General features: G+C 48.4%; 1 protein-coding gene across 13 annotated transcripts in view; it reads left to right on the forward strand.

The window, feature by feature from the left end:
- CCDC85A (coiled-coil domain containing 85A) overlaps positions 1 to 27,011 on the forward strand; it is a 132,597-nt gene that overhangs the window by 27,146 nt on the left and 78,440 nt on the right. The window contains exon 3 of one of the 13 annotated variants that reach the window (XM_063331175.1): positions 14,998 to 15,050. The exons of the other annotated variants lie outside the window; for them this stretch is intronic. Within the exon in view, the coding sequence (XP_063187245.1) occupies positions 14,998 to 15,014 (17 nt within the window). The 3' untranslated portion in view covers positions 15,015 to 15,050. Of the gene's footprint in view, positions 1 to 14,997; positions 15,051 to 27,011 lie in introns of those variants that run through there. 13 annotated transcript variants of the gene reach the window in all.

The following is a 27,011-nucleotide window of genomic DNA, read 5'->3' on the forward strand; positions in this document are numbered from 1 at the left end:
TCTCTTCCGGAGTCAGACTCTCCCGCAGAGCCCCAGTCTGTGGGCATTACTCTGGGAGAGACGTTCAGCCACAGTAACGCCGTAATCGCTGCCGCGTCAGATGCTGAGTGCCACAGTCTGATAGTGAGCTTTAGTGATGTTCTGGATGTCGTGTCAGAAGGGATAGATCAGAAGGGAAGCGTCGGGGAATATGTTGCAGTGCAAATAGTCTTGGTGCTGACACTATTTTTGGAACCTTTGCGCTTGCCAAGGCAGTAAGCTGATGAAATCGAGTAAGACTGAATATGTTTAAGGGTTTGGAGTGGAAAGGGAATAATGATGACGTTTTTCTTGAGGCCAGTTCTTATCTCACAGCCACTTCGTCCCTTCTCCTTTCTCTGGTAAGAGGCGGGTCTGATTACAGGAGCTAATTTAATCTAATTTAGTAATAGCTGGAAAACAGAGATTTTTTCATGTATTTATTTATACATCTTAATAATACATCTTGCTGCTTTCACTTTCTTCCTCTTTTCTTCCCAAAAGTGTTTTAGGAAATGCAAAGACACGCTGTAGTGAGGAGGAAAGAAAGTGATTCCTGACTAAAGAGCTGTGAAAATGAAACCTTTCCTTCCCTTTGGCAGTGGTGAGAGAAGGACGTCGTGAAGATGACTCCAGCCAGCCCGCCCCCTGCAGCCATAGGGAACCGGTACCAGTTTGCATTGGTGATCCAAAGTGCCAAGTAAAAGTGTAAAATTTTAAGGGATGAGATGCCAAGTCCTTAGCTAATGCAAGGTGGCATAGTGCAAGAGACTTCTGACGGATTAAGAATTTGGCTTAGGTTTTCAGATCTTCAAGCTATTTCATACATTACATCAAATAATGACAGCTCTTATGAAAGCTGCAAAGATTTGGAGAGTGGCCATCCCAGTGATGTGTAAGACTTTCTCTCACATCTTTCTTCCGTACCCTGACTTACTGCTTAATAAAATAAAAAAGTCAGTTTTAACTGGTAAGCTCAGCCAGTGCATTCTATGTAATTCATGATCTAGAGTTCACTGAAGCTGTGCTCTATGCAGTAGGTCTGGTTGCAGAGTGAGGCATTGTGTATGCGTAGCTCCTCTGTCACTGTCGTCCAAACCGTGATGGCCGTACTCCCCGTCTGAAAGCAGACCAGTGCTGGATTCCTTTTCAGGAGTCCCATGTACATAACATGCATCTGCTTAAATTTCCACTGCTTTTATTTAACCACTTCGTTCCATTACCAGGGCACCTGGTGTGCATAGTTGACCCCCAAGCCTTGCTTGCCTGCCCCTGCTGTAGCAGCCTACGCGAGGAGTGCAGTTTTGTGGGTGTCTCCCTAGTGCCGTGGCGCCGAGTGGGCTCTCTCGAATGAGCTGACGGCCGAAGCAGGGCCACGGGTGCGTTTTATAGTCTGACGTACAAGGAAGGCCCCGTAGCAAACCCAGAGGTGATAAATGCTGCAGCAGAACTTGAAAAATAAGATGAATTAAACTGTGGGTAGAGGTTTTTTTGGGCTTGAGCGTTCTGCTTTGGGGTTCAAAGCTAAGGAGATGAAGCTCCTTACCATACTTTATGCGTTCTTTTCTTTCCAAGTGAGCAGCTCAGCTGGCATCTTTTTAGCCTGACTTGAAATTCTAGCTTGATCGTTTTCTGATAAATAGTCTGTTTCCTGGCCTTCTCTGAAGCTTTAGGAAGAAACGCAAGCTGCGTGTAAAGTTGCGAGAAGAATAGGCTGTATTTCATTTTTACACAGATCTTTATCAGCTGCTGTTTTTATTGTGCTTATACATTAACGCCATTAATTTTCAGTGTTGTTCAAGGTGTAAAACTAAAGCTTACTAAAAGACAACAGATTTTTTCAGTATTTCCTGGGAATGATAAAGGAAAATGTCAGCCTGGAAGCATGGGTACTGGGTTAAAGCAGGCTATCCAGCATTTCCCAGCCAGTGGGCTGGGAGCGTTGCTGGTGTTAGAGGCTCTGCCTGGGGGGCAGCCGGGCCTCCCCGCGGCGTGGGTGGGAGCGCGGTTAGCTGGTCACTGCAGAACAGGTTTGGCCGTGGTGCCGCAGGGGGGTTAAACTGCAGGGCCCGTCTCTTATGTGAACCAGCGTCTGCGTCACTCTGCCTTTGATTTGTCCCTGAAAGTACGTCTAGCCGGTACGGGTACATTAACTTCTATATACCCCTGCTGGCGGGATGTCCTTACCCTTCTCTTGGAACATGTTATGTTAAAGAAAAGGCGGCACATGTCTTCGTATCTACAGAAACTAAATCTCCTTTCCTGTAATTTCATCGTTCTGTGCCGCCCGCCAGCCTAAGGCCGGCCCGTGGTCGGCGAGAGCAGGGCTCCCAGCTGTGTGCTCCTCGGGGTCACTGGCTCCTGCTGCACCAGCGCAGGAGCGACCGGGGGGTAAATACTGGCAAACTCACACAGAACGTGGTTTCTGCTATCCACAAGGTACTGACCTCGCAGGTGAACGGTAGCGGCTTTGGTTTCCTTGCTGGCACGTGCTCCGAGTGATTAGTTGCCTTTTGCGAACTTGACTGTGGAATTGCAGAAAGTGCTGGCATTTCAGCTGAGGAGAAATGCTCCTCCTCGCCTGGGCGCGACCAAAGTCTGCCACTGAAAATCAGGTATTTATAGCGTATGCGCACACGTGGAAAGCGCTGCTGTCGGATTTGGGACACTTCAGTACTATATTTAACACTGTTTCCTCTAGGGAAAAACCTTACCTTTTGCTTGTTAATTTTTCTTGGCTTGCTCTAAGCTCATGCCACATGTCGCTTCTTTCTGCTGCTACGTGACGGCTGCCACATGTCTGTAACTTCCTAAACAAGAAGAATAAAAAGACATTGAGGCAAGTGATGAGATTAAATTGCCACAGTATAGGACTGGAACTGAAAATGTTAGACTGCTGCCGTGCCTTCAAGTGCCCTTTTACCAACTAAGAAAAACTGTTTTTAAATAAATGGCTAGGACGTGAAAAGAGAGTGACATTTGAAAGAGAACAAAGGGAGCATCTGCAGAATTCACAGCCAAGGTGTGATTGAGTACAGGAAGAAAATCCCAGTAAAGTAGCAATTGAACAAAGGTTTTCCCCAGAGGAGTTCTCAAATATTTGTCCTTCCCTCGCTTTTTAAGAAAAAGGTTCAAATGTCTTTGGGAGTAAAACCACAATGTGGACAGTGTTTGCTGAATACGTGACTCACGCCTAGAAAAACAAACTTACTCAAGATGTGTTCCATAGCAAAACAAACTCCTCAAGATCAACTTGAATATCATAAATTTGTCCAATTCTGGTAGAATTTGATGTGAAGTCATCGTATTATATCAACCTAAATATTTTTTAAAAAGATATTCTGTCTTGTCACCTGTCTTGCCAGCGCTAGCATCCCTGTTCCATTTTTATCGAATTCTTTCCTTGGTGGCCTGACTCGTCTCCTGTTACTTGGATTCGTGGTGCTGAGGAGGCCACGGGCCACCGTTTGTGGCCCCAGCGTGAGCGCGGTACTGTACGGCTGGGAGAGCTTTGACAGGAACGGGGAATCGCGAAGGCGCTTTTTCCAGTGCTAAAATGACAGCAGCGTCAATCCTGGCCTTGCAGCCGAAAGCAGGTGCTGCGCAGGGGGTCCTGGGCACGTGCGGCTCTCGTTAGACAAAGCAGAGGTGGGCCCGTGGGGCTGCCAGTGCCACAGAGAAGGTTGTCGTGCCTCTGTATTTTCGGTAAGCTTTGTTGTAAGTAAGAGGGGAAGTTCTGGTCATCTCTGCCTCGGGGACAAAAAAAGAATAAATTGGTGAAGGACAGTTGGAAAAGAATTCTTAATCTCTGAGGAGAAGAGGAGGAGAAAAAATTTGGAAATATATAAGCAATGTGTAACTGCGTAAAACTGATTGAAGCATTATTTCACTTCCATAAAATGTAGGAGGTAAGGAAATTCAAAATGAATGAAAGAAACGAACATGTTGTTTAAATATATAAATAAAACTTACAACCAAAAGAGGTGGTTGATACTTAAAAGGTATTAATAATTGCAAAAAGACTGAAACGTGGATACTGGGAATGTCCGGGGTCATTATAATCGACTGGAACAAACTGTTCCACAGTAATTAGGTTCCGAGATTCCGTTTACTCCTGTCCGTTAAAGAACAAGGTGTGTTCCCTACCCGGAGGGAGCAGGGGCGCTGTGCCAGCCTGCGCTGGGGCGTTTGCCTGTCGCTCTGCGGCATCTCGATCCAATTGCCAACTAATTGCCGAGAGGCTCGTCCGACCTCACGTCAGCGTGGCAGTTCCTCTGGCGCTCAAACGGGGGCTTGATTTGGCCACTTACAGGCTGTATTTACCCTTTCATGCTGAACCTTCATTTCATACTTTCCCAGTCCCGTTCCGTTGTTTGCATCACTTCTTTCTTAAATAGATGACTTCAGCGCGGGGGGGGGGGTGTTCGTTTGGTGGGGAACTTCCACGCAGAGTCTGCCCGTAGCTGCAGTACAGGCACAGCATCGCGTGGCTTGCGTTCAGAGGGAGCTCATCCTGAGGGTGCTGCGACTTTGGAGTCTCTGAGCATTAAATACTGTGGCTTATTTTGGCGCGCGGGGATAGTTATAATTAAGGGAATTTGCAAGTAGAAACTTTGTTTAGGCTATATGTGCGGAAATAACACCATATGGATTGAATTCTAAAGATGTACACACGTTTTTATGTGCAAGCGCTGCTGAACAGTTAGGAAAGAGGTTGAATAGATACCACCATGGAACAAGGGTGAGGGAGAAGCCCTCCAACAGCGTCCACAAATGGGAGAAGGGGCGTTACTATTACGTATCCAGCAGGATCAAGCAGGACAGAAGCTGCAGGACCAAAAAGGTAGAGGTGCACGGTACAAGGGGTGCTCGGTTTGGGGTTTCAGCTGCTGCGTCCCCTCAGCACCGTCACGCAGCGAGGTGACGGGGAGCGCTCTGTGGTGTCGTGTGCCCGCACCCCCTCTGCTTGTACAAAAGGCAGGTCTCGCTAGGGTTCTGCCTGGCACTGGGTGGGAGAAGGTCAAAGCGTCAGCGGGGAGTATTTTATCGCCACTCGGAGTCGAAAGGCGTGATAACTTCTAGTTACGGCTTCCCGCCCTGTGCCCTCTGCTCTCCTGGCCCCCTCTTTCTGAGGGAGTTGTGACTTACGCCAGGCCGAGCCTTAAGAGCCATATCCAAATCCATTCAAGAGCAGAGACTAAGGAAGTCGGTTTGTACTTGGATGTGCTGCAGCAGAGGTTGGTCGCTGCCCTTCTGCGCCTTTCTGTCTTGGCCCTCCCGGCTGTACCCTCGTAGGCCCACGTGGGCTAGTCCGCAGCAGCCCCAGCATGCCCAGCAACGGGAAACGCAGGGGAGTGCTGTTCTTCCCACAGAGACACTAGGAAAACGAGAAAAGAAAAAAAGGGGCGCAAAGAGCGCTACACCAGGCAGCTATATCCATCAGCGTGGTGATAAATACATCGTTTATTGTTTATATATTTTTCTGTACGTTCTGCAAGCACGAACAGGGTAAATTTCCTTCCTTTTCCCATGAATTCACCCACTCATATTCCACTCCCCTAGCTGCTTACTGGCTTTGGTTTATTTTATTTACCTTAAAGTGAATAAATTTGAATGAAAAATTAAATAAAGAGGAACTAAGTAAATGATTTTGACTTGCAGTTTCCTGTAGTGCAGAGAATTGGGTCATTTGAAGGAATTTAAATTCTGGACTAGGAACAAGTGAAAGGCTGGTGTTTGCTTTCATTTGTCATTTTGCTGGAAGTGTTATAAACCCTCGGTAAGAGACTAGGGTGTTATTGTTCTCAGGTTGATAAAGTCTGCGTGGCAAGTACCGTTCAATTCCTTTTAAATTACAGAACTGCCAAATTATAAACAAGCTCAGTGGAACGCAAGGAGTTCTTACGAATTTTATCTCTTTCATTTTATGATGTACAATATCCTGCCCTTTATTAAACCAAGGGGAGGAGGGACAGGGAGAAGCAACGCGTCTGTTACTGTTCCCAGGGGCCCGTTCCATCCCTCGCGTGTTCGACGTCCCGTTTTCGCCAGGCCCGGCCTCGCCCCCCGGGCGCTGACGTCGCGCCGTCAGACACGGGGGGTTCCCCGGCAGGGGCTCAGCGCAGTCAGCCCCCTCTCAGCCCTCCCTGACAAACCTCTCCCTGACGTTTCCCAGTGTCCCCGGGCCGTCGCTGCCGCTGCCTCACAGTTCCCCTTATGAGGGAAGCTCTGGCCAACGTTAAGCCCTTCCTGCGTTTGCCGAAACGAGGGGGAAATTGTGTGTTCAGTGAAAGGCAGGATCTGCCTTTGCGCCTGTGCTGGCTGGTGAGCGCAGTGGAGATCTGTTTGCACACATACACCTGTTCTGCGTCTCCCTACGAGCACGGGCATTCCCGTACGCGCAGAGGCGTGCGCGTGCCGTTGGCGAGTCGTACGCCGAGTCGCGTAAGCGCCGTTCGTGCCCCGAGCCCTCGGCGGTGGCCCAGCTGCAGGCGGGAGAGGCGGAGGTTCCCCGGGGTGGCAGCGGGTGGCCCCGGCCTGTCTGCTGAGGGATGTGGCGAAACCCGCCTTCTGCGGGGCACCAGAGTTCGTTCCTCTTTTCTGCCTCTCGGCTCCTGGACGTGGGATAAATCTGGTCCGGAGACGTCACTGCAGGAGCGTGCACGGGGCCTGTGAAAGGACGAGAGGTGCTTTGGGATGGGTTCTGGGTCACCGGGGTTTTTTAATTTTGTTTTATTTTACTTCTTAAGATATAAATTTAGAAACTCATTAAAGCTTTGTCCTTGTGGATTGGGCACACTTAAAACGACGGCAGGATTTTCTCTGAAGGCTGTAATAGAATTTGTTGACGAGATTAAGGGCAGGCGAAGGGTGTCGTCCAAAGCCCGCAGAAGCCAGCGCGGAGCTCCACTGACCGCTAAGGGCTTTGGATCTGGCCTTCAGAATTTCACAGGGAGAAAAGAAAAGGAGCTTATTTTGTTTCTTGGATAAGTAATAACTCGTTACTGCTTCCTGATAGAAACCATGGGCATTAATTTCCCATAGATTTATGTGTGGTGGTGCATAAGGCTAATTTTTATAAATGGCTTCTGTTTGCAGATGTAAGCAATCTCTTACCGTGGTGCCTGTACAACTACCATTAAGCAAATGGCTGTTATTCTCTTATTAGCAGGTACCCTTTTTAAGCCGAATTTTGTTTAAGCATTATTTTTTTTTAAAAATCCAAATATCTGTAAAATTGCAAAATGGGAAGTCAAATCCATATCTAGTTCAGATGGCTGAGAAATCTTTGAGAAAATTGGTTTAGAAAGCTTCTTAAGAAGATGGACACAGCTCTACAGTTCTGACTATGTAATTCTAAATATAATTCTAAATCCTATTAATTCTAAATATAATTGCATGAAAAGAAAAGGAAGATCAGGGAGAAATATAACTCTGCGGAATAAACGGGTCTCTTAAATACATATACATTCTGCATTTAACTTACCTGCCCCGAAACCTTAATTTTCATCTCTCCCTCGGGTAATAGATCTCTCTTTAGTAGTTTCTTTTTAGAGAAACACCTTAGCCAAGGGGGCGTGAAAATCATAATGCTGAAGTCCTGTTTCTGGAGGTTGATAGCTCGAGCACCGAAACGCGTCCTCTCGGGTGGAGTCTGCCGCGTGAGGTCTCCGGTGTCCTGGCAGGGGGGTTTCGTGTTCCATTAGCTGCCCTTCGGGCCGTACGAGCTCCTCCAGAGTGGTTTTCTGAGCTCAGCTTTGCGTGGGGCACCAGCAGGGGAGGGCGATCGCATGCTGTATTTTACTAATGACGGTTTATGAGATTCTTACAACTGTTGCCTTTGCCTCGAGGGCAAGGAAGTCCTGTGAGTTCTGTGGGGGTTGCAGCCGCCGGTTTCTGCTCCTTCTCCTGTCAGTGCTGAACGGGGGCGGGAGCCTGACGGAGGAGCTGCTTCCCACCGGCACTTCTTTTGGAAACACCTTTCTCCTGAACCCACATGTTACGGCGTCTAGCTTCTTGGAGGTACCGAGATATCTAGGTACCGAGGATTATATCTGCTAGTGGTTGCAAGGGGAGATGCTTTGGAAATAAATGGTGATTTCCTGGGGAAATGGGCTCTGTCCCGGGAGAACCTTTGTACTCTTAGTGCCAGCTTTGGACATAGGTGCAGGATCGGGCCCTGAGTAAAAGGCGCTCAGCATGAAAGATCTGATCCTTACATTTAGTAAAAAAACAGCTACTTTGAGCTGCCCTTAAGAAAACCCTATATTGAAATTCTGGATATATGGTAGCTACTGATGTAAAGTCATTATAAACTGGTAGACTGTTTTGTGAAAGTAATAATTATTTCCTGCAAGTGCTTTACTGTTTACTGCCCTTGCGGTTAAGGGTTTTAAAACATGTATGTGATGCTATTTTCATGAAACTTATTTTTTATTTAAGGTATCTATTAATCTCTTCTTAATTATTCATGTCATTTAAATTTGACATGTTACTGCCACAAGATATAGCTACCTTTTCTGTAAGAAACAGTGTACTGTCGTGTATTGTACTTCGGGGCAAGGTTAAGGCTCAGTCATTACGCATTGTATCTGGATTTAAAAACAGAAGAGCCATGAATCTCAATTCTCTCTCTCTCACGTTCCTTTTGGCTTTCACATCTGGTACAGCTTCGATGTGAAATACCTGCAAACTGCACAGTTCGGTCTGATGTAAATTGAAAGAACTGTTTAAACAGTTTACGTTTTTATATACTCATTTTGTTTCAGTGAGCTTCTACATCTCCATATAATGAAGAATTTTTAAAAGTCTTGAGTTTTATCATGCGACTGCTGAAATCAAGAGATATTGTTTCCTGGTGGCTTCAGCAGGAGCAGAGCTGGCCCTTGGCTGCCTTTGAAAGTCAGACCCGTAATTTATTAAACAACAAATCACTGTCAGCATTTACAGCGGATTTACAGTGGATGTCAGCATTTACGGTGGGTATGCACAGCGTTTACGCTATAACTGCGCCCATTAGTGGAAGGGTTCCTGTTCGCGGGGACGCTGCTTGCCTGCCAGCCAAGGCCAGGCTGTTCTGCTTGGGCTCTTCCCTGGGGACTTTGTCCTGGTGGCGGGCGGTTGGCTCGGTGCCGGGGGCTCAGCTCTGTGGGAACAGGCAGTCTGCAGGCACGCGGCGCGAGGCAGCCCCTTTGCTGACCCGCTTGCCTCCACGAGAGGGAAGGAGAGACGTGGAGAGGTCCCGTGCTTTGCAAAGGAAGTCGTGCCTCAGCCCGGGACCAGCGTCCGTGTTTTCCGCTGCCGGCGGCAAGTTACGGTCTGTTCTTGGGGCCGGCTCCCCGTCACTTCAGTGGGACTGTGCTTGACACAAGCTAGAGCTCCGCTTATAGTGCCTGGAGCAATTACTGATACAGGAGTTGTATAGGGAAGTGCAAACACATCTACATATCCATATCACATCTGCACAACTGGAGGTGAAAATCCGGTGGTTATGCCTTCAGTGAGCTGCGTGCAGGTGTTCGGGAGTGGAAAGAGCCGGAGCAGAGCCGTGGACGCACTGCAGCAGGACAACGCGCACAGAGCGTGCTGCTGTGGGGAACACGCGCTCTTCTGTGCCGTGCCGGGGGAACGCGCTCCTCAGCGTGCCGTCCACTCAGGGGGCCCAGGCCAGGCATTGAAAGAAAAGAGTACGGTTTTGGGTACAGTAATCCGAGTTCCACCTAAATCCTGCTATAGGTGTCGAAATCTGTTTGAAATGGAACTTGAAAGCATAAGTACATGTCGGTGGCAGAGGCGCGCTGTGGCTGGAGCACATGTGTGTCTCTTGAAAGCATCCCTCGGTGTTCCAAGGGCAGCTGTGTCAGGTCCAGACCCTCGGGAAGAGCCGCGTCTCCACCGCGTTCCCGTTTGTCGGGGGGACGGTGGCTGTGGGCGAGATGAGTTTTTCAGATTGTTGACAGCTTCGGCGCAGCTGCACCCAAATCCTGAACTGACAGCACATCCTCCAGGACGGCCTCGTGGACAGGCTCCCATCATTTCAGTCACTGCCTTCGCATCTCCTCTAATTTAAAGAAGCTTTTATTTTTTTTTTTTTCTGACAGGGAAGCTAGAAAGCTTTTATGATTTTCTGACACAGAAGCCAGAGAGAGAATAAAGAATAGGGAGCTTGCCCTGTATTTTTAGGGAAAATTGCTTCTCTTCACACCTCTGCTTGCATTGAATAATTCAAGTAAACAAATCAGGACCAAATTTTCATTCAACCCCTGCGCATTAATAACCTTACCCATACAGTTCCCATCGCGGCTCTTTAGGATGGGGACATTGTTTGAACTGTTTTATTGCAGGAAATATGTGTCATGAGAATATACATCTTAATGTTCATGACATTTATGACACTTTCAGAATTAGAAACCTTTAGAACAAAATGCCATGAGTTCTTTCTTCTCGCGGAGGGAAGTCAGTGAGTGAACGCTCTTTGAAACGAGCTGTGGAGGGCTCCACTCTCTGGAGGTGGGAACAGGCCCCAGAAATAAAACCTTCTCGTTTTGAGAGGAGCATTTAAAGGCGAGGGTCTGTTCTGGGTCGCCGTGCGTGCGGCGTGGCCCACCTGCGTGGTGTGTGCGGGACAGAGAGAGGGACCGGCGGTGAGGCTGGGCGGGTACGACCGGTTCCTCAAACCGCAGGGGAGCGGGTCCGTCGTGACTTTATGCTCTTGCTCTTCCTTCCATGCTGTAGAAGACCGAGCGCAAGGGGTGGAAGGGTCATCCCTTGCTGCTGTAACAAACCAGGCGCGGCAGGAGCAGGTGCACGTGAGGACAGTGGCTGAAGATGCCCCCGCAAAGCCCACGGACGCTGGTGTTTGATGCTGCACGTGCCTGGCGGCCAGTGACAGCTTTCAAGCTAAAACTTGTGAGTTGGGCAGAACTTCAGCCTCTGAGAAACGACTCTTGGGCCCTTGGCTGGCTGCAAAGGGGGGTGCGGAGAAACAGTCAAACCAGCAAATGTCAAATGACGGGTCAGGCAGGTGAAAGAAGTGACAAACCACATTACGGCCAAGTACAGGCCCTTCTTACGCTAGTATTAATCTGAAAAAAATAGCAGCAGAATTAAGCCCTCAGAATGAAGAGGCGTGCAAAGGAGATTTTGAAATCGATCTTGGCTCCCATTGTGTTAGTTTTACTAAAATCATTCATCCACCCTTGAATGTCGTAGATTCCAGCTGCGTGGCTAGTTCTAGGTGCGAGAAGACGCTGTTGGTTGGAAATGAAAGTGCTGCGAGGACAGCGGGGTGGCGGTGCCGGTGTGCGGAACAGGCAGCGCTGCTCCCTACGCGCTCTCGCACCTCTGCCCCGCTTGGGGAGCTGCAGATCGCGGGGCAGGTTGGTGTGAAAGAACATCTCGTGCACTTCTTCAAAACGCTCCGGTGAGATCTGTTTGTATTCAGGGTCAGCTATTTCATCCTCCAATACTTTTGTAAAACGCCGAATTAACAAATTAATGGGAATTGGCAGTAGAGCTATTCTCACAGCATATACAAGATCTGCAGCATACTAATATTAAACAGTACATATTTTTTAGAGGTTGAATATAGCTATATAAGCATTCAAAAGGTTTCTGTGTGCATGCTCGTGCTTTGAAAAAGGCCCTAAGTGGCACACCTGAAACTGGACTCCTTTCATGCTTTTGAAACTCGTGCTCTGACTTCTTTGCAGCGGGATCTAACTTCACTTGAACATTATTTTGTTTTTTTTATTATTATTATTTTTAAAAGGTTTGTTTCGCATAAATCGATCTTAATCTTAAATGTTCATTCATGTGGCCTCGACCTTGCTGCCTTTTTCAAAGCATATTTGTCTTCTACCAGTTCTCCAGCTGCAAAAATACACAATGTGAATGTCTGCCCCGGGGTCAAAATGATGCTTCTGAGTGTGAAATTCGACAATGCACATATTTACCCGGCTGATAAACATGTCAAATACAAGAGGCGCGTTTGACAAGAGGGTAGGAGGCAAAATTTTGAGGAGGTGGAGGCGTGTGTCCACCCTTACTGTTTCCCGCGGGCTTTCAGCTGGTTTTGTTGGCGTCTCTTGAGGTGTTCAAGGTAATAGTTATGTTGATGGGTATGAAGACGTAAGGAAGTTGCAGTGCAAGGAAAATGCTTATTTATTAACGTGCAGTCTCAGAAATTGTCAGACAGTGACATCAGTAAGAACGGGATAAGATCTGAAGACTTTGTTGTGATCCTTGGTGAGAGTTTCTTCGAATAAATGACTAAAAACTGAGAAAGGACTGAGGAGTTTGCTAATTATGATTACCTTCATGAAAAGAGAAGTCTTATTTTAAAAGGCGCATACATCATTTGTTCTAACGTAATAAGCAAAACTTCTCTAAAATGATTAACCTATCCTGTTACCATGAAAGAGAGGTTTTACTAGAGAGAGTTCTGCTGAGGGCAGCAATCTTACCTTTGATCGTGTGCTATTGCATTAGGAAAGCTGCACTTCAGTCTAACTCATCTTTCATGCAACAGATTTTCAATTTAATGTAGGGTGAGCTTATTGAGCTTAAACTTGGTATGAAGATTGCTAAAGGTGACATTTCGAATAAACATAGTTTCTCTGCAGTCTTTTCACAGCGAAGCTAGAACAAATGAATGACGGATGTGAAGTAATCTTACAGTTAGGAAACAGGACTTGTAAGATTCGGGTGTTTCGAGTAACAACATCCCTAATTTCTTTTACGCTCCATTAACTTTTATATTGTGGTTCACAGGGCCAGGAAGACTTAATTATGGTGCGAAGCAGCTCACCATGCTCGGTTAGACCGAGCTCTTGGCAAGAGGCGTCTAAGGTCTCTTAAAGTCTGTAGCAGCAAGGGCAGCAGGTGAAAGCCAATTACTGGTGAAAAAGTAAACTTAACAATTAGCCGGTAAAGACTAGTGTTTGGGAAATGACTCTCAGCATGATGGAAATATCTACCCATCCAAGAGTATCGATGCCAGGCTGGCGACGCAGAGGAGACTGTCCTGGGAGAGCAGCCCTGGCCCCGCGCGGGGGCTGCAGCTCCCGCGGGGCACGAAGCTTTCTCTGCTCCTGGGCATGTGGAGAGGGGGAGGCCCAGTCCGTCCTTGGCTTTGGTCTCCGCTGTGGGTATTTAAATTGGCTAATGTATAAATTCTGCAAACGAAGGGTCGTGCCTCCCCTGGCTGGGCCAGCCTCCCGGTGGGTGCCCCGTTACGCTGCCGCCTGGCTGGTGGCTGCTCTGCTATCAGCCAGATCCAAAGCTCCCTGACCCGTTTTACTGCGCCGTGAAACGGAAGCGATTAGAGGCAATACACCCTGCCAGGGGTGGCAAAGCAGCCGATGGCAGAGATACGCATCAGCAAGGGGAAGTAGAACTTAAACTCCCTTTTAATGTGTGCTGAGACATTAACTGGGAGTTATGAACCAGCACTATTTAATGATATACGTGGTCTTTAATAGATCGCAGGGGTGCATGCTTAACATGTAGGACAGAGTAAGTGGTGTATCTGATTGGATTAGCGGCAAATTTAATCTAGTGTACGACACTGCTGATTCAACAGTCTTCTTTTTTTTTTTTTTTTTTTTTTTAGGATCAAAGTGACTTTGGCTTGATACGTGATCTGTTCAATGCACTAAATTAACTGTAGGCTGCTCCGTTATTTCAACGGGGAAAGGAATTTAATAATTTAATTTGATAACTAGGGGAAATTATTTGTTTTACAGTGTGCGAAAGCTTTTCTGTGACATGTGAAATTTCTTCAAATACGATCCCCATCCAGTAAATAATGTGTAATGATACAAGGCGATGTAAGTTGGTTAAGCATGGGCTGAATTTTACTCTTGCCTTTGGGGCAAAAGCACCTTGTGACTTCAGGAGTATGTTTAAAATGGAAACTCAAATTGTAACTGGCATGCACTAACCCTAGGTCAGTCTGCTAAACTTTTAAAAAGTTACGTGTCTGTGATTAAAGATCAGGAAAACTGATTTGGTTCTTCAAGTCTATGGTGGGTTGTCCTGTTCCTAGGAAACCCCTGTGAGATCGGTCGGATCTGAACACGTGGGGATTATGGGCTGAGGCACCTTTACAAAATTCACGGAAACGGACGTTTTTCCATGTCCAAATGTCAGCTGTGGGCACAGTCGCTCCAGGTGGCCTTAGGGCCTCTCCTCTGACCCTTGCTGCACCGCTGTGGAGTTGAGCCAGAACGCTCGCTCGTGTGCCCTGGGGAGAAAGAGAGTTTGTTTTCAGTTAGAACAGTCATTTCTGCTGAGAGTCTTACTCATATGTGTGAACATTTATATAGAAGTGGGGGAAAATGGTTTGCAGATGAAATTTCTGTATTGATCAAAATGCCAGAGATTAGATCTGGCCAATTCTTACTAGAAACACATTGTGCAATTGCAGGGTATATGCTTTTTTTTTTTTTTTCAGCTTTCTATGTGTTATCTTGAGAACTCAGTTATGATAGAGTCGGCGAGTTCTGGTTTTGACACCGTTGACTAGAGTTGTTAGGCGTCTTACGTGCTAGCACAAATATTTTTAATAAAACAGAGTAAAATGTCTCTTTTGGCAGTACTGCAATTATTGTTGCAGTGAGGATGGTACTTCACAAATGTGCACTCGTAAGAGCCTTCAGCAAAAAACACTTTCAACTTATTTTAATGTATTTATTTTACAGTTCTGAAATGCACTTAGTTGCCAGCTGGGGAAAGGGAGTGGTTGGGTGGCACCAGCAGTGGATGTTGTTTGGGCTCTGACAAGAGCTAGTGGAGAGACGGAGGAATTTCGATTCTGCATAGCGAGCGTTTCTGAAACAAAAGTGGCTATTGCCAACATTTAACGTGTTCAGTGGTAAAGGCTTTGATTCTCAAGGGATTGTAGACTTCCTTTGGAGGTAATGGATGACTTGAAGAAAACGGTCTGCAAAAAGAAATCACTTCTTTTTAATTTTACAGGGAATTCTTTACCATAACGTAAGGAACATCGTGTTCGTGTTAGGAATAAGGCAGTAAAGATAAGGTGATTCTCTGAAAATAATTTTACTGATTATTACTTACTTCCTCTGATTTTACTTTTACAAGCAGGTCTGCATTCCTCTGACTTCCACAACAGAGATTCGTCTCGTTGGTTCAGACTGGGGTCAGGTTTCCTTTCTCCCAGTGCGAGTCTCGCCCGTAATCTGTTTCTAACCAAAAGCGCCCATCCTTTTGAGACCTGACCCGTTAGTCTTGTGTTCTTCTAAGGCAGAGTAGCGACTTGCAAGTTTGTGCTTAGCACAAGTATATGCATTTTCATCAAAATGTAACATGTCCTGGGTGAGGATGGTAGTCAGCAAGCGCGTCTGGAAGGTGACAAAAGGCTCTTCTCGTTTCTTGTAAGGAAAGCGGGGCCTGTTCAGTGACCAGTCTGAAATGGAAGGGTGGTCTTCGACCGTTTATTGCCCTGGAGCCGTGTCCCGGTCACAGGATGGTCCGTGCCTGGTGTCCATGCTTGAAGTTCTGTGTGGGGCCAAAACCAGGAGGGAGCTCAGGGGCAGATCAGGCTTCGAGGAAACGATGTTGTGGCACGTTGAACCTCTTCTCAGTTTGGCTGAAAATGGCGCCCTCAACTGCAGCAGCACTCAGCCGTGTTCAGGTGATGTCGTGGTCTAACGTGATGTTTCGGTGACTGTCGTGGTCTAACCCCGGCCTGCACCTGGAACCGCGCAGCCGCTCGCGCGCTGCCCCCGGTTGCCACGAGGGAGAGAATCGGAAAAGTGCCTGCTGGCGGGTGGGGTGAGGAGCAGAGGTGGCCTCGAGAGCTCAGCAACAACCAGAAACACCAGTGCCCTGTCACGCTATTCCCGTCCCAAACCCCAGACACAGCGCCACACCAGCTGCTAGCAGAAAACTTACCTCCGTCCCAGCGCAAACCGTGACAGTGATACAACGATAAATGTTTTGTTAAAATGTCATCTAGGCAACTCTAGTTCTTTTTGCCCACAGAGTCCACCGTGGTTACCACATTCATCCAGCTGGGCAAATCTGGTATAACAATGTTGAATCTTGGGCTTTTCCTTTTTCTGTGGTCGTGGGAGCCAGCCCTTGGAGTCAGGGTTCCTGGGAGCGTGGGTGTTACTGAGGTATCCGGAGTCTGCCCCTTAGAGCGGGTTGAGCTGGTTTATAGAAACCCACAACGCAACAGAGATATCAAGAGTGTTCTCTGCCTGTCAGAAGAGCAGGTAGCAATTTCCTTTGTGGGGAATACAGAAACCAAATCCTTCTGCTCGTCTCCGGTGTCACATGCCAGCTTGGCGCTCTGGTCAGTGAAGTTAACCCTTCATATTATCCTTGTATCACTCGCTGAAGTGCTCCACTCTAACCAGAGGCAGCCCATGGCCTTTTAATCCCCCCCCGTCGTCACCACGTGCATCCTGCGGCTGTAGCGCTTTTTGTGCTGGCCTGTGCAGCATCACTCGTTCCTGCCTGCTGTCTCTGGAGCCAGGCCTGTGCTCGTGGAGTGGCAAATACTCTCGGTAAAACTCAGCCGGCTGTGTCGCTTGCCCCTGCGAGTATTCCCTTAACGACTGGTGAAAATGAAACTTGGGAATATTGGGAGTCATTGAAGTGGAAGGATTTTATCCCCAGACCTGCTTGAAACAAGCAGGTGTGGGAAAAGGAGGCAGATGGAAGAAAAGGTCAAGGCAGTACCACTTGACAGCCCGTGAAGTGGCTTCGAGATGTGTTAAGTGCCTTTTTTTCTTCTGCCTGTTTGCAACAGTGGGACAAAAACCCAAGCAAAACCCCCAGAACAAAGCAGTCAATTCCCATTGCTACTTTTCTAGCTCCACTCGCTGCCCGGGTGCCTTGGACTACCCGGTTCTGTTTGCCTGATGGGAAAGGATGGAGGTCGCCACTCCGCTGGCAGCGTTCCGTTCCGCCAGCCCTGCATCCTGAGCACTCAAGGAAAGGTTCTCTCCGTGGGCTGCGCAAATGCCCTTTCCCTGGGAAAGCGCGGGCTGCCTGGCCGTGGGAGCACGTACCTTCAGCGGCTGCTCTGCCCGGTAGCCCTGCTGCTGCTGCTGAGAGCTTCGTTGAAGTATGTTTATGCCACAGGAAAGACAAGCTTGGAATTTTCCTGAGCTCCTGGCCCGTTTCCAGGAAGAAGTTGTTTTGTGTGTCAGCTCTTTCTGGAGTCCGTATGTCGTAATTGCTGCTGTTAGAAGAATGGGAGGAAAGGAGATTCCTTTGACTCCCCAGTCCCGTGCTTTGAGATTTTCCCGTTAGTCTTCGTTAAGACTGGAAGTTTCTGTTGAGTTTGTGAGCAACGGTGTTGTGCCACTTCTTTGCGGCAGTGGCACACGCCCTGCGCGCAGGGACAAGTCCCCTGCCCCGTGAGCCCCAGTTTGTGCCGGAGGGGAGCGACAGGCACTTCCCTGGCGAGCGCTGGTAGAGGCCGGGCAGTTGGTGCCATCTAGGAAATACCAGTGGGTTGTTGGGGGTCGTCTCCTGCCTAAGATTTCTCGCTGTATTTGGGGACTGCGGTAACACTTAACTGCGGCACGACAAGTCTTGGTGCTTCGGTACCTCTTCCCGTACCCCGCAGGAGCAGGCGGGTGGAGGAAGGCTCTCCTGCTGTTCCCGTCGGTAACCGTAACAGCAGGGCTGTCCTGACGAATGGCGGGAAGTAGTGCAGATGGCTTGGGACTGGTTGTCAAACTTCACAAAAACTACAGAAACAGAGACTATAAACCTCCCGCAGTAATTTATTATGACAGATCTTATGTGTATGTCCTAAGTCACATGAAGAATGTTGTTCATAAACGTAATTTTGGTCCAGTTGCTTTTCCATTTTTGCCCAAATTTTCTGTAGAGAAAAAAGCCCGCAGCCTTCTCTTGACTGTATCCACTGCCACCGGCCAAAAGGAAACCGGGCGTTCCTGGAATTATTCTCAAAATTCCTTTGTCTCTGCAGGGCAGGAAGCCAGACGGCATTGTTTTAATGGCATTTTTCTAGCCTTAAACCTCTGAGGCTCTCTCTATTTCTCAATTTTCAGAAATTCCAGGATGCTGTCTGCATTTCGTTACCGCAGCTGCCCTGGCAGCTCATGTGTGCACTTCTTCTACCGTCTTGGCCCTCAGCACTGTAGTATCCGAGCTCCTCCCTGGCTAAGAAAATCGTAGGTAGTCATGTTTTGTTGTCTTTTTAACAGGGATTGCAGTGGCCCTATGCATGTAATATAACCTGATTCGTAATTCCGCCCCGACCCTTTTACTTGTAGCTTTCCTTCAGTTTGTAGTTACGGTCACGTATGTCTCTTACTGCCCAGAACTCTGGGAGTAATTATGCCTTTTTGTCTTCATTCTAGAAAGTCTCAGGAGATACAGTCCCAGTTTGCAGCTGCTGGGAGAGTGAAACCTCGGTATTTTTTATTTTTCTGGAATTTATTATATTTCCCAACATCATCATATTTCGGTGTTGGTGTTAATCAGAAAGACGACGTATCTGTGACCGTACCGTACCACCTGCTCGGAAATGCTCAGCTAAGGAGCAGAAATCTCTCTCCTGTCTTTTTGTCTGCTGAAGAAGCAAATTTGCAGCCCTTGTAATCCCATAAGAAGTGCCTTCAGAATGTGGGCAGAGAGAAATCCGGGTAATGCTAAGACAGGTCGTGAATAAAAGGACTCTCTCCTCACACCTGCCTGCGCGCAAGACCACGCGCGGTCTTGATTTTTGGCGTCTGTCGTCTTACTGTGTGTGCGTGGCGTGGGGTCAGAAGGGCTGGTGCGAGCTGCCCCGCGGCGGGGACGGGACACTTTCCAACTGCCTTTGTAACCAAAAGCCTCTCTCGGTTATTTATATGTTTGGGGAGAGGAAATGCGTAAATTGCTTTCCCATTAGCAAAGTAAGCAGGAAATAAACAGAGGAGACCGTGTTTAAAATATTTGTTTTGTTCTGATGATGTAGATAAGCGGCTGTGAGAGCGCCCTGTGACGGCTCTGGGAGTCATTCTGAGCTTGGGCGGGATGTCGCAGCCCCTTGTACAACTGAACAAAGTACTGTATCCCCCATTAAAGAAATGCAGAAGATTTAAAGACCGGCAGAACTATTGCCACTCTCTGTTTACCACTTCCAGGTTCTAGAGCGCTTCCTGTATTCGGCTGATTCTGCCCCCGTTAAGTGGTACTTGAAAGATGGCAGGAGAAGGGGCAGGGGCGGCCGGCAGCAGCGGGGCATCGCGTGGTGTGTTTCCGAGGGAGCTCAGAGGGACACACGCGGGTTCCGAAACGGCCTGACTGGGCAGTTGGGGCGATGATCGCAGCAAAGCCGCACGGGCAGGTCTGCAGAAAGACATGCTGTCCTTTATTGACGGCGGCTTTGAGATAGATTTGAATCTTCCTCCTAAGTGTTTTGAAAGTGTATTAAAGTGACGTCCTCGATGAGGATGATGATGACGTGTCTGGAGACGTGGGTGCCCCAGCTGAGGAGGGGGCAGCCCAGCTGAGGCGTTGTGTGGCCTGGCAGGCCATTGGGGATGGAGTACCTACAGAGAGAGACATACTTGCACTGACAGATTTTGGCTTAAAATCCATGTCATTTGAATACGTATTTTTATTGCTCCCTTCCGCAGTTGGCCCAAAAAGGAATTTTACTCAACGGTCGTCTTTTCCCGCTTCAAATGCGACCAGCCTCGGCAGGGACAGGGAGGTGTTACTGTATGATGGCTCTTCCATGGGCTGCGGGAAGCAAGAGGGTGGTCTCAGCCTAGAGGAGGTATTGAAGCTCCCAACATCTTCTGCGACATTTAATAGTCTCTCCTGCCTCTTAATCGCTCCGGGTAGAGAACTCGCTGCAGGGACGGGACGCTGCCGCGGGCCGGAGGATGCCTGCGGGCGTGTGGAAGTGCTGGGGGTCTTGATGCCTCTGTTTCTGGAGGTGAGGGGGGTGGGTGCCCCTTTGCCCTCCCCACTCAGCCAGGCGGGCCACCCCCCCAGGGCCCAGCGGCTCAGTGCTGCCGGCCCTTCGAGTGCTCCGTGCCACGACCCCCACGCCACCCCGAGGCAGGGGGTGTAGCTGGGGGGGGACTGAGGGACAGGTCTGAGATGCAAAGTTAGACCTCGTGTGTGTTACAAAGTATGATTCACCATCCCAATACGAAATTGTACCTTGGCAGAGCTTTTGGCACAGCCAGGAAGACATTCTTGGAAGTGTGTGCAGCTCTGGCAATACACCCAAATAATTTTTTTCCTTTTTCTTTTCCATTCCGTGGTTGAGAATTGAAGTAAGGACTTAAAGCGTGACAGAGGAGCATCTCTGCAGTTCCTGGCTATTTATCAAATATGTTTATCTTGTAGGTGCATTTGAATAGTGATGTCCCTTATCGACACCTCATCATTCATAAAATACTGGGATATGTTTATTTCATAACCATGGCATTATGAAAAGACTCTGAGGTTTTCTATTACAGATAAAGTGAAAGCATTCTATAAATATGTTGGATTTCTTCTCTCCTTCGTGATATACGGGCCGTGTACTGACTTGGTTTTCTCAATGAAGGATCGTAATGTCCCTGTGCGCGTGAGCGAGATGGCTGGATTAGGAGAATTTCTGTTCTGTGGCTTGAGCGCTGACTGAGATCAAAGGGCAGAACCATTTAAAATTTCTCATATTTTTACTTCCACGTTTAGTTGGGAGATGATGTAAGCAGTAAGAACGTCTGGGATATTAGTCTTTTAGTTTACCTGGTTAATTCGTGGAGCTTGATGTGTTTTGGTGTGTTAGTGCCGCACTGATTGCCATTGTAACTGCACTTGGTGTCGGGGACGCGTTTAATCCTGAGTTTCGTGTTGGGTGAGCTGCAGTGGCGGCTCAACGTGAAGGTTCTTTGTCTGCGGATACTTGCGGAGCGGTAATAAGAGCTGACCTAAATTTAGCATCTTGGCATTCGGCTTGCTTTTTCCTTCTTCTGCCATCTCCTCTCTGACATTGGTTAAGGAATTGATTTCTTCATTTGGTGGAGACAGTTATTATCCCTCCTGTGTTTGCTAAATGTAAATGCTGCTCTTTTTGTCCAGCATGCTGCATTCTGAAAGCCTTGCTGCAGGCTGGATTGCGGTGTCGCAAGAAGGGTTTAGAGCACTTAAAAGTAAGGGAAACCACAAAAAGTTTGAGTGGGGGGGGGAGGGAAGAAGGTTGTTTTGGGGCTGTATAACGCAGTTCAGCAGTTTGACAAACAGCGTTGTAAGTGGCTGGTTGCTTTTCCTGATCTTTGACGTGAGAGGTGTAGATTTGCGCGTCTACAGGAGCTGGAGCTGAAGAGTGAACGTAAAAGACTCCTGAGCCTCTCAACAGCTTTCCCTGTGCCCCTGCAGCGGCAAAGTCGCCCAGAGAACAGCCGTATTAAATCCTGCTGTTCTCTTGGGCTGCTGTTAGGCGATACTCAGGCGCTGCTCCGCGCGTGGGAGATGGGGCGGCCGCGCTGGCTCCCCGCAGGGCTGGCGCACCGCGGCTCAGCACGGGACGGCAGGACTGCGACCCAGAGGAGGAGCTACCGCAGAGCACGAGAGCGCGGCCTTACTGCCCCTCTTGCTTTTGTGGCACTGCCCGCGGCCCATGTGCCGCTCGGAGCTGCGATCGCATGGTTGTCCAGGTTCTCCCAGGTGAGCAGGGGGAGATGCAGGGGGTCAGGAAAGGACGACTCCCCACACAAGTGCTGCGTGCGGTGGGCTGCAGCCTACAGGCAGTGGGCTGCGGTTGCTGCCGTACCCTTGCAGTCCGTGCTGACCCTCTAGGTAATGGTGTAGGCAGCTGCGGGCTCCTTTCCAGCCTTTGCCTCTCCGTCCAAACTTGCCCCCACGCAAACTCAGAACTTGAACTCTCGGTTTCAGTCGCACAAGGAGACGCCTTACCGAGGAGGAAGGGCGTGAGCTGGTTGTTCCTCCACGTATCCGTGTGGCTATCCATCTTTGGTTTGACTTTCAGCACCACTGTTGTGGTTGCAGCAGGAAGAAGCGCGTGCGCTTGTTCAGTGGCATAAGCAGTGTGAAAGCTGCTACTTCTGCTCTCTTAGGAGCATCGTTGGTTTTGTCACACAAATGGTAACCCATGAAAAGGAGTTTGTAGGTTGGATAACTGCCTCCTAAAGAGGCAGTAGATGAGCATAAAAATGATTCATAGGTTTGATCTGATTCAGAATTCATGGAGATGTAATTTTCAGTTTTGGCCTACATTGCGGTCTTCCGAGTGGAAGCCAATATAATCGTTACCTAGAACTTGCTGCACCAATACTAAAGTTCTCAACAAAACTAACTTTTCTACACTGTTTCTTCAACATCTGATGATTGGAGCCTGTGAAATGCAATTCTACGTGGTAAGAAATGCTGTGAGCATCTGTGTGGAGCTTCAGGGATGATGAGGGACCTTTAGTGCATGTATTTGGCCCCTCAGTCGGTTTAACCCCCTGGTTGTCTACTTTTTGCGCTAATGTTGCTGCTGCTGGAAAGCTTTATATTTTCATTTATTGTTTTTCCATTTCATTGTAACGCAAACGGTCCCTTGCCGTGGGTACAGCAGAACTGGGAGGAGCTGGAGGTGTCTCTGTGGATGCCTGGGGCCATGAAGGCGCGCGTGGTTTCACGCGGCATCCGTTTGCAGGGGCCCCGGGGCCTTTTCAGCAAGGGACCACCACAGATGCCAGTCAGCGTGATCAGGAGGCACTGGTGTAAGGTGGAAGTGTCTTTTTGTAGATTTCTTTCTATGTACCAGTGGTGAAACCCTCCCTTATTTATCTCTCTGAGCCAGTGCGCTATCTGCCTGCCTTCCCTCTTCTGAGGCTTGCCTTTTCCAGCCCTTCATTTGCTTTTGCGCAGGAGCCCGCTGAACGCCCCTCCTCTCCTTCTGCCGGGCGTCCCGGCCGGGGGCATGTGCCTGCGGCTGGGGGACGCTCCTGATGAGCAAACGAGAGCGTGGTGGCACAGGGACAAACCCAAGCAGTCGAGTGAGTGGAGTCGATAAGGATTTCACCAATCGCGAAACACACAAAATCAATAGCAGAACAAGTTAGCAGCCAGTGGGAAAGGTTTTAGCGATAGCATAATGGATTTGATTTTCTCAGTTTTCATCAATAACGTGGCAAGTGCATTTAGCACAGGCTGAAGCGGAGCTAAGAGGATATCAAGCGGGCTAGCAAGAAAAGCTTTGCTGTTGTCACCTCTAGCACCAACAACCCCAAACAAGCCAAGGTTAGTGTCACAGCAGACCGTTAGCGTGACAGGGTTATCCAGCTGTTAGCGAGAGCGTTAGGATAGCTTCAGAGAAGTAGGGAACAACACCTTACCTCGTCTGACATCTGATACCATTTTTAGGTACTCCTGTAGTCGAATCCTCTTTCTCAATGAGGTTTTTTTAAACTTTTTTTTAAGTAGTTTTTTTTTTTTTCCTTGTAGATTAATTCGGCTGGAAATTTTGTTGCACCCTAAAGCTGAACATGCAACAAAACCTCCAACAAATGCCAGCCTAAATCTCTCAAGTTCTTAAGTGGAAGCTGGCCCTCTGTTCTAAGTAGCCGGCGTCACAGGCAGCAGTCGGGTGGCCTCGGGCATCCCTTGGGTGAGCACGGCAAGAGCGGAAGCGCCGGTGGTGCCGCAGCAGAGCCGTGCCTGCCCCCGGCCATGGGGCAGCCCCTGAGCGACGGCTGGCTCGGCCTGGACCCCCGCACTACAACCCCATCATCTGCAGCGGCAAAGGGGCACCGAAGTGCGGACAAATGCGAACACACTGGCAATCGGAGCCAGGCAGCGTCGGTGAATCATTAAAGGCATGGCTACAGCTGCCTTAAGGCACTGAGAAGTGTTTTTTCTTGTAATAAATAGGTAATTTGTAATTAAAAGCTGCTGCAACTGAGAAGACACTATCTTTGGATGAAATCTGTGTAAAAACATCTGATTACAGAGATAACACGGTTCACACGTTGGTGTGTAATGTGTGCTGAAAAGGGGAAACGTGAGAGATAAAACGTTTCGTGAGATAAATGCGAGAAATAAAGCTAAGTGGCATTCTGGATGTTTGAATTACCATATGTAAGTCTTTCCCCTTGCTAGGATTCGGTTTTGAAATGCTCAGTGAACTAGCTAAGCTCAGTTAATTATATTTTTAATTACAGGAGAAGTCAAGAAATGCTGCATCCATAATCGCAAGAAATCTCGGCCTGGGGTGGGAGGATTTCAGACAACAGCGGTACTGAGAGATGCAAACCCTAGCGTAATGCCAATGCTGCGGTGTCCGCTGTCCCAAAACCTCCCCAGAAGACGTGCCTTAGCGGTAGATAGCTCCTAAACGTTCTGGTGAGCTTCATAAAATTTTGCTTTAGGCAAACGTCTTTCTGTCTACACGGTAGCGCTAGTCCTGATGTCGCGGCGTTCCAGGGAATTCGGCTGCGCTTTAATAGCTGTTCTCCAGCACGCGCTCAGTAGCAGCCTTACGTAAGATGTGCAGCCAGAACGGAAAATCCCAGAAGACAGGGCGAACAATGCCCTTCGGAGGCCGTCTCGTCCTGCCGCTGGGAGGCTGGGTGCTGCCGGTGTGAACACTGAGCAGCTTCGCCGATTCGGGGTGCAGGTGCCGTAAATTTGTGTTCGTGTAAATCCAGCAGTGGGATTTTTATTTATTTTTTTCCTTACATTCAAACAAGGTAGCTGAAAGGGGATGGACTGCAGTAATAACATGTTTTAGTCATGAATATTAATACCAAAGTAATTAAATCAGATGACTAGGAGTTACAGGACAGGGAGATAGTTTGCGTGTCATTGAATCTGCTCCCAGTTAGCGCAGAAATCCTTTCGGAAACGTATGGAGCTGTCAGTTAATTACAGGAGGGTTTAAAATAGCCCTTGCACAGCCTTGTTGTTCATCTTCCATTTATTGAAAGATGATTAAGTTTTCATTGCGGGGTGCTGGGTATGGGTTTGAATGACCAAAATCCGATTTGATGCGCAACGATTATATTCCTGCCAGCACAGTGCGGGAACAGCAGTATAACAAATGACTCTCCCCGTCGAAGCTGAATTTACCTTACCCGAACCTTCGTTGCCACACATCCAAGTACCGCTACGCCTAACACGCTAAATTCTGGGCTGAGGCGAACCGCTGGCACTTCCCCTCCTTTACACCCTAAGAGTTTAACGTACGCGCAGCAGGATGTGACCTGCTTTAGGACTGTGGGTGCCAAGCACAGCCGAGCCAGTGGAAGCAGAAAATGTTGATGTGAACGGAACGAGGGGATGTTTGCGTTATGATGAAATCGTGTTTTTCCGTTCTCTGGCCGTGAGGACGTAAGGAGCGGGGGCTGCTGCTGCCGGGCAGCCTTCTGCCCAGCCCCGCGTAGCATCTTCTCTTCGCGCTGCCCGGGGGCTAATGGCTGTGAACCCAGGCAAACAGTATTAATCTTCTCTCCCGATGCCTCCAGCCTCCCAAGTATTGTCAGCTTGGAGGATTTTGCTCTGCTTCCTCTGGGACGTCTGCTTTGCTCATCCACTCTATTGACAGTTTTCTCCAAAGTTAAACGATTGTATACGTTGGGTTTTTTTAACTTCCGTGGAGTAAGTAGCATCTTCTGTGTTGATGGGTTCATCCTTTAAAGTCAGTCAAAAGGAGGTCTGCGGAATCCCCGTGCTGAGTTTTTGCAGACAGCTATTATAATTTGGAATCAGTGTTTTTTGGAAAATGCAGAAAAAATGGCATTCCAGTTGTTGTGTTAAAGCACTGCTTGTGTTTATGTCAGTACTAGCGGCGTTGCGTCTCCTACTCTTTCTTTACCTCAGATACTCCCCTGGTCTTTAGATAAAATCCCTTCCACCTGCTGTATTGTGCTTGGTGCTCAAGCTCATCTGAGCGCGTGGAAGCGTGGGTTGAACCCCGGAGCTTCTGCTTTCTGTGGAGTTGTGGTCTGTTTGCTTTGCAGGGAGCAGGCGGGGAGAGGACTTCAGTCTTCGAAAAGTTCTCCAGTGCAATCCCACACTTGGCTGTGGGTTGTAGCCCTCCAGCCTCTGCAAACAAAACAAACCTAGGGAAAAAAAAGGAATCTGAATTTACCGTGACATCCTCAACCATTCTCAAATAGCAGAGGGTAATCTAGTTTAAAGAAATTATGAATCACTTGATGGGCGGAGATCAGGCGCAGTCACCCAAAAATGGATGACGCCAAGGCACAAATGTGCCTTTGGCAGCAATGTAAGCATCTGATAAAGTTTGACACAACCCCAAAATATCTACTAGCTTCCAGAGTGTGGACGTCAAAAGAGAAAGAGATCAGCTACGTAAATATTGATTTCTCTAATAACATGTTAGAGTGAGGGATGTGGAGGAAGGGTGGATTGTCACTGAATTTCCCTAAAAGCAAGATATTACTGTCTCTCTAATAATTTGGAAAAGCATTTTAGTTTCAGCCCTGGAATGAAGCGCCACACGTGACCACACTGTCAATGATGGCAAGAGCACGGGAAGGTCATCTGGTGGGGATCCATTCCCGGGCATGGGAATTGTGCAAAGCTGTTGCCCCCGTCGGAGTGCCCAGCGAGGGCAGACGGGAGGGAGTGGGAGTCACGTAACGGAGAAGCCCCACGGGTGACGGAACGGTTCGCTGGGTTACCGCAGGGTCACGTCTCTGTGGTCACGTCTTTTCTAGGTGTGGGCCCAAATTAATTGTTTGTCTGTTTTTGTTTGAGCGTGTGTTTGGTCTCAACATAGATAACAGTTTCTGGGCTATTACCCAGAGCGCGGTGGTCGAGCTTTCATGGTGTGAATACAGATGCTGGTTTTCCCTGGTTGTGTTCTCGGCAGAGCTGGGTTTGGAAGTTTATCTATACGCACTCTACGGCTTGAGTTTAAGAGTCTGCAAATAAGGGAGGGCGTTTATGTGTACTTGCAGCTCTGCGGAAAGGAGCAATGTGAGATAAATCTGTCTGGGGAGGGATAAACCACAGAAAGGTTTTAT

This window comes from Chroicocephalus ridibundus, chromosome 3 (assembly GCF_963924245.1).
Source record: "Chroicocephalus ridibundus chromosome 3, bChrRid1.1, whole genome shotgun sequence".
NCBI lineage: Eukaryota > Metazoa > Chordata > Aves > Charadriiformes > Laridae > Chroicocephalus > Chroicocephalus ridibundus.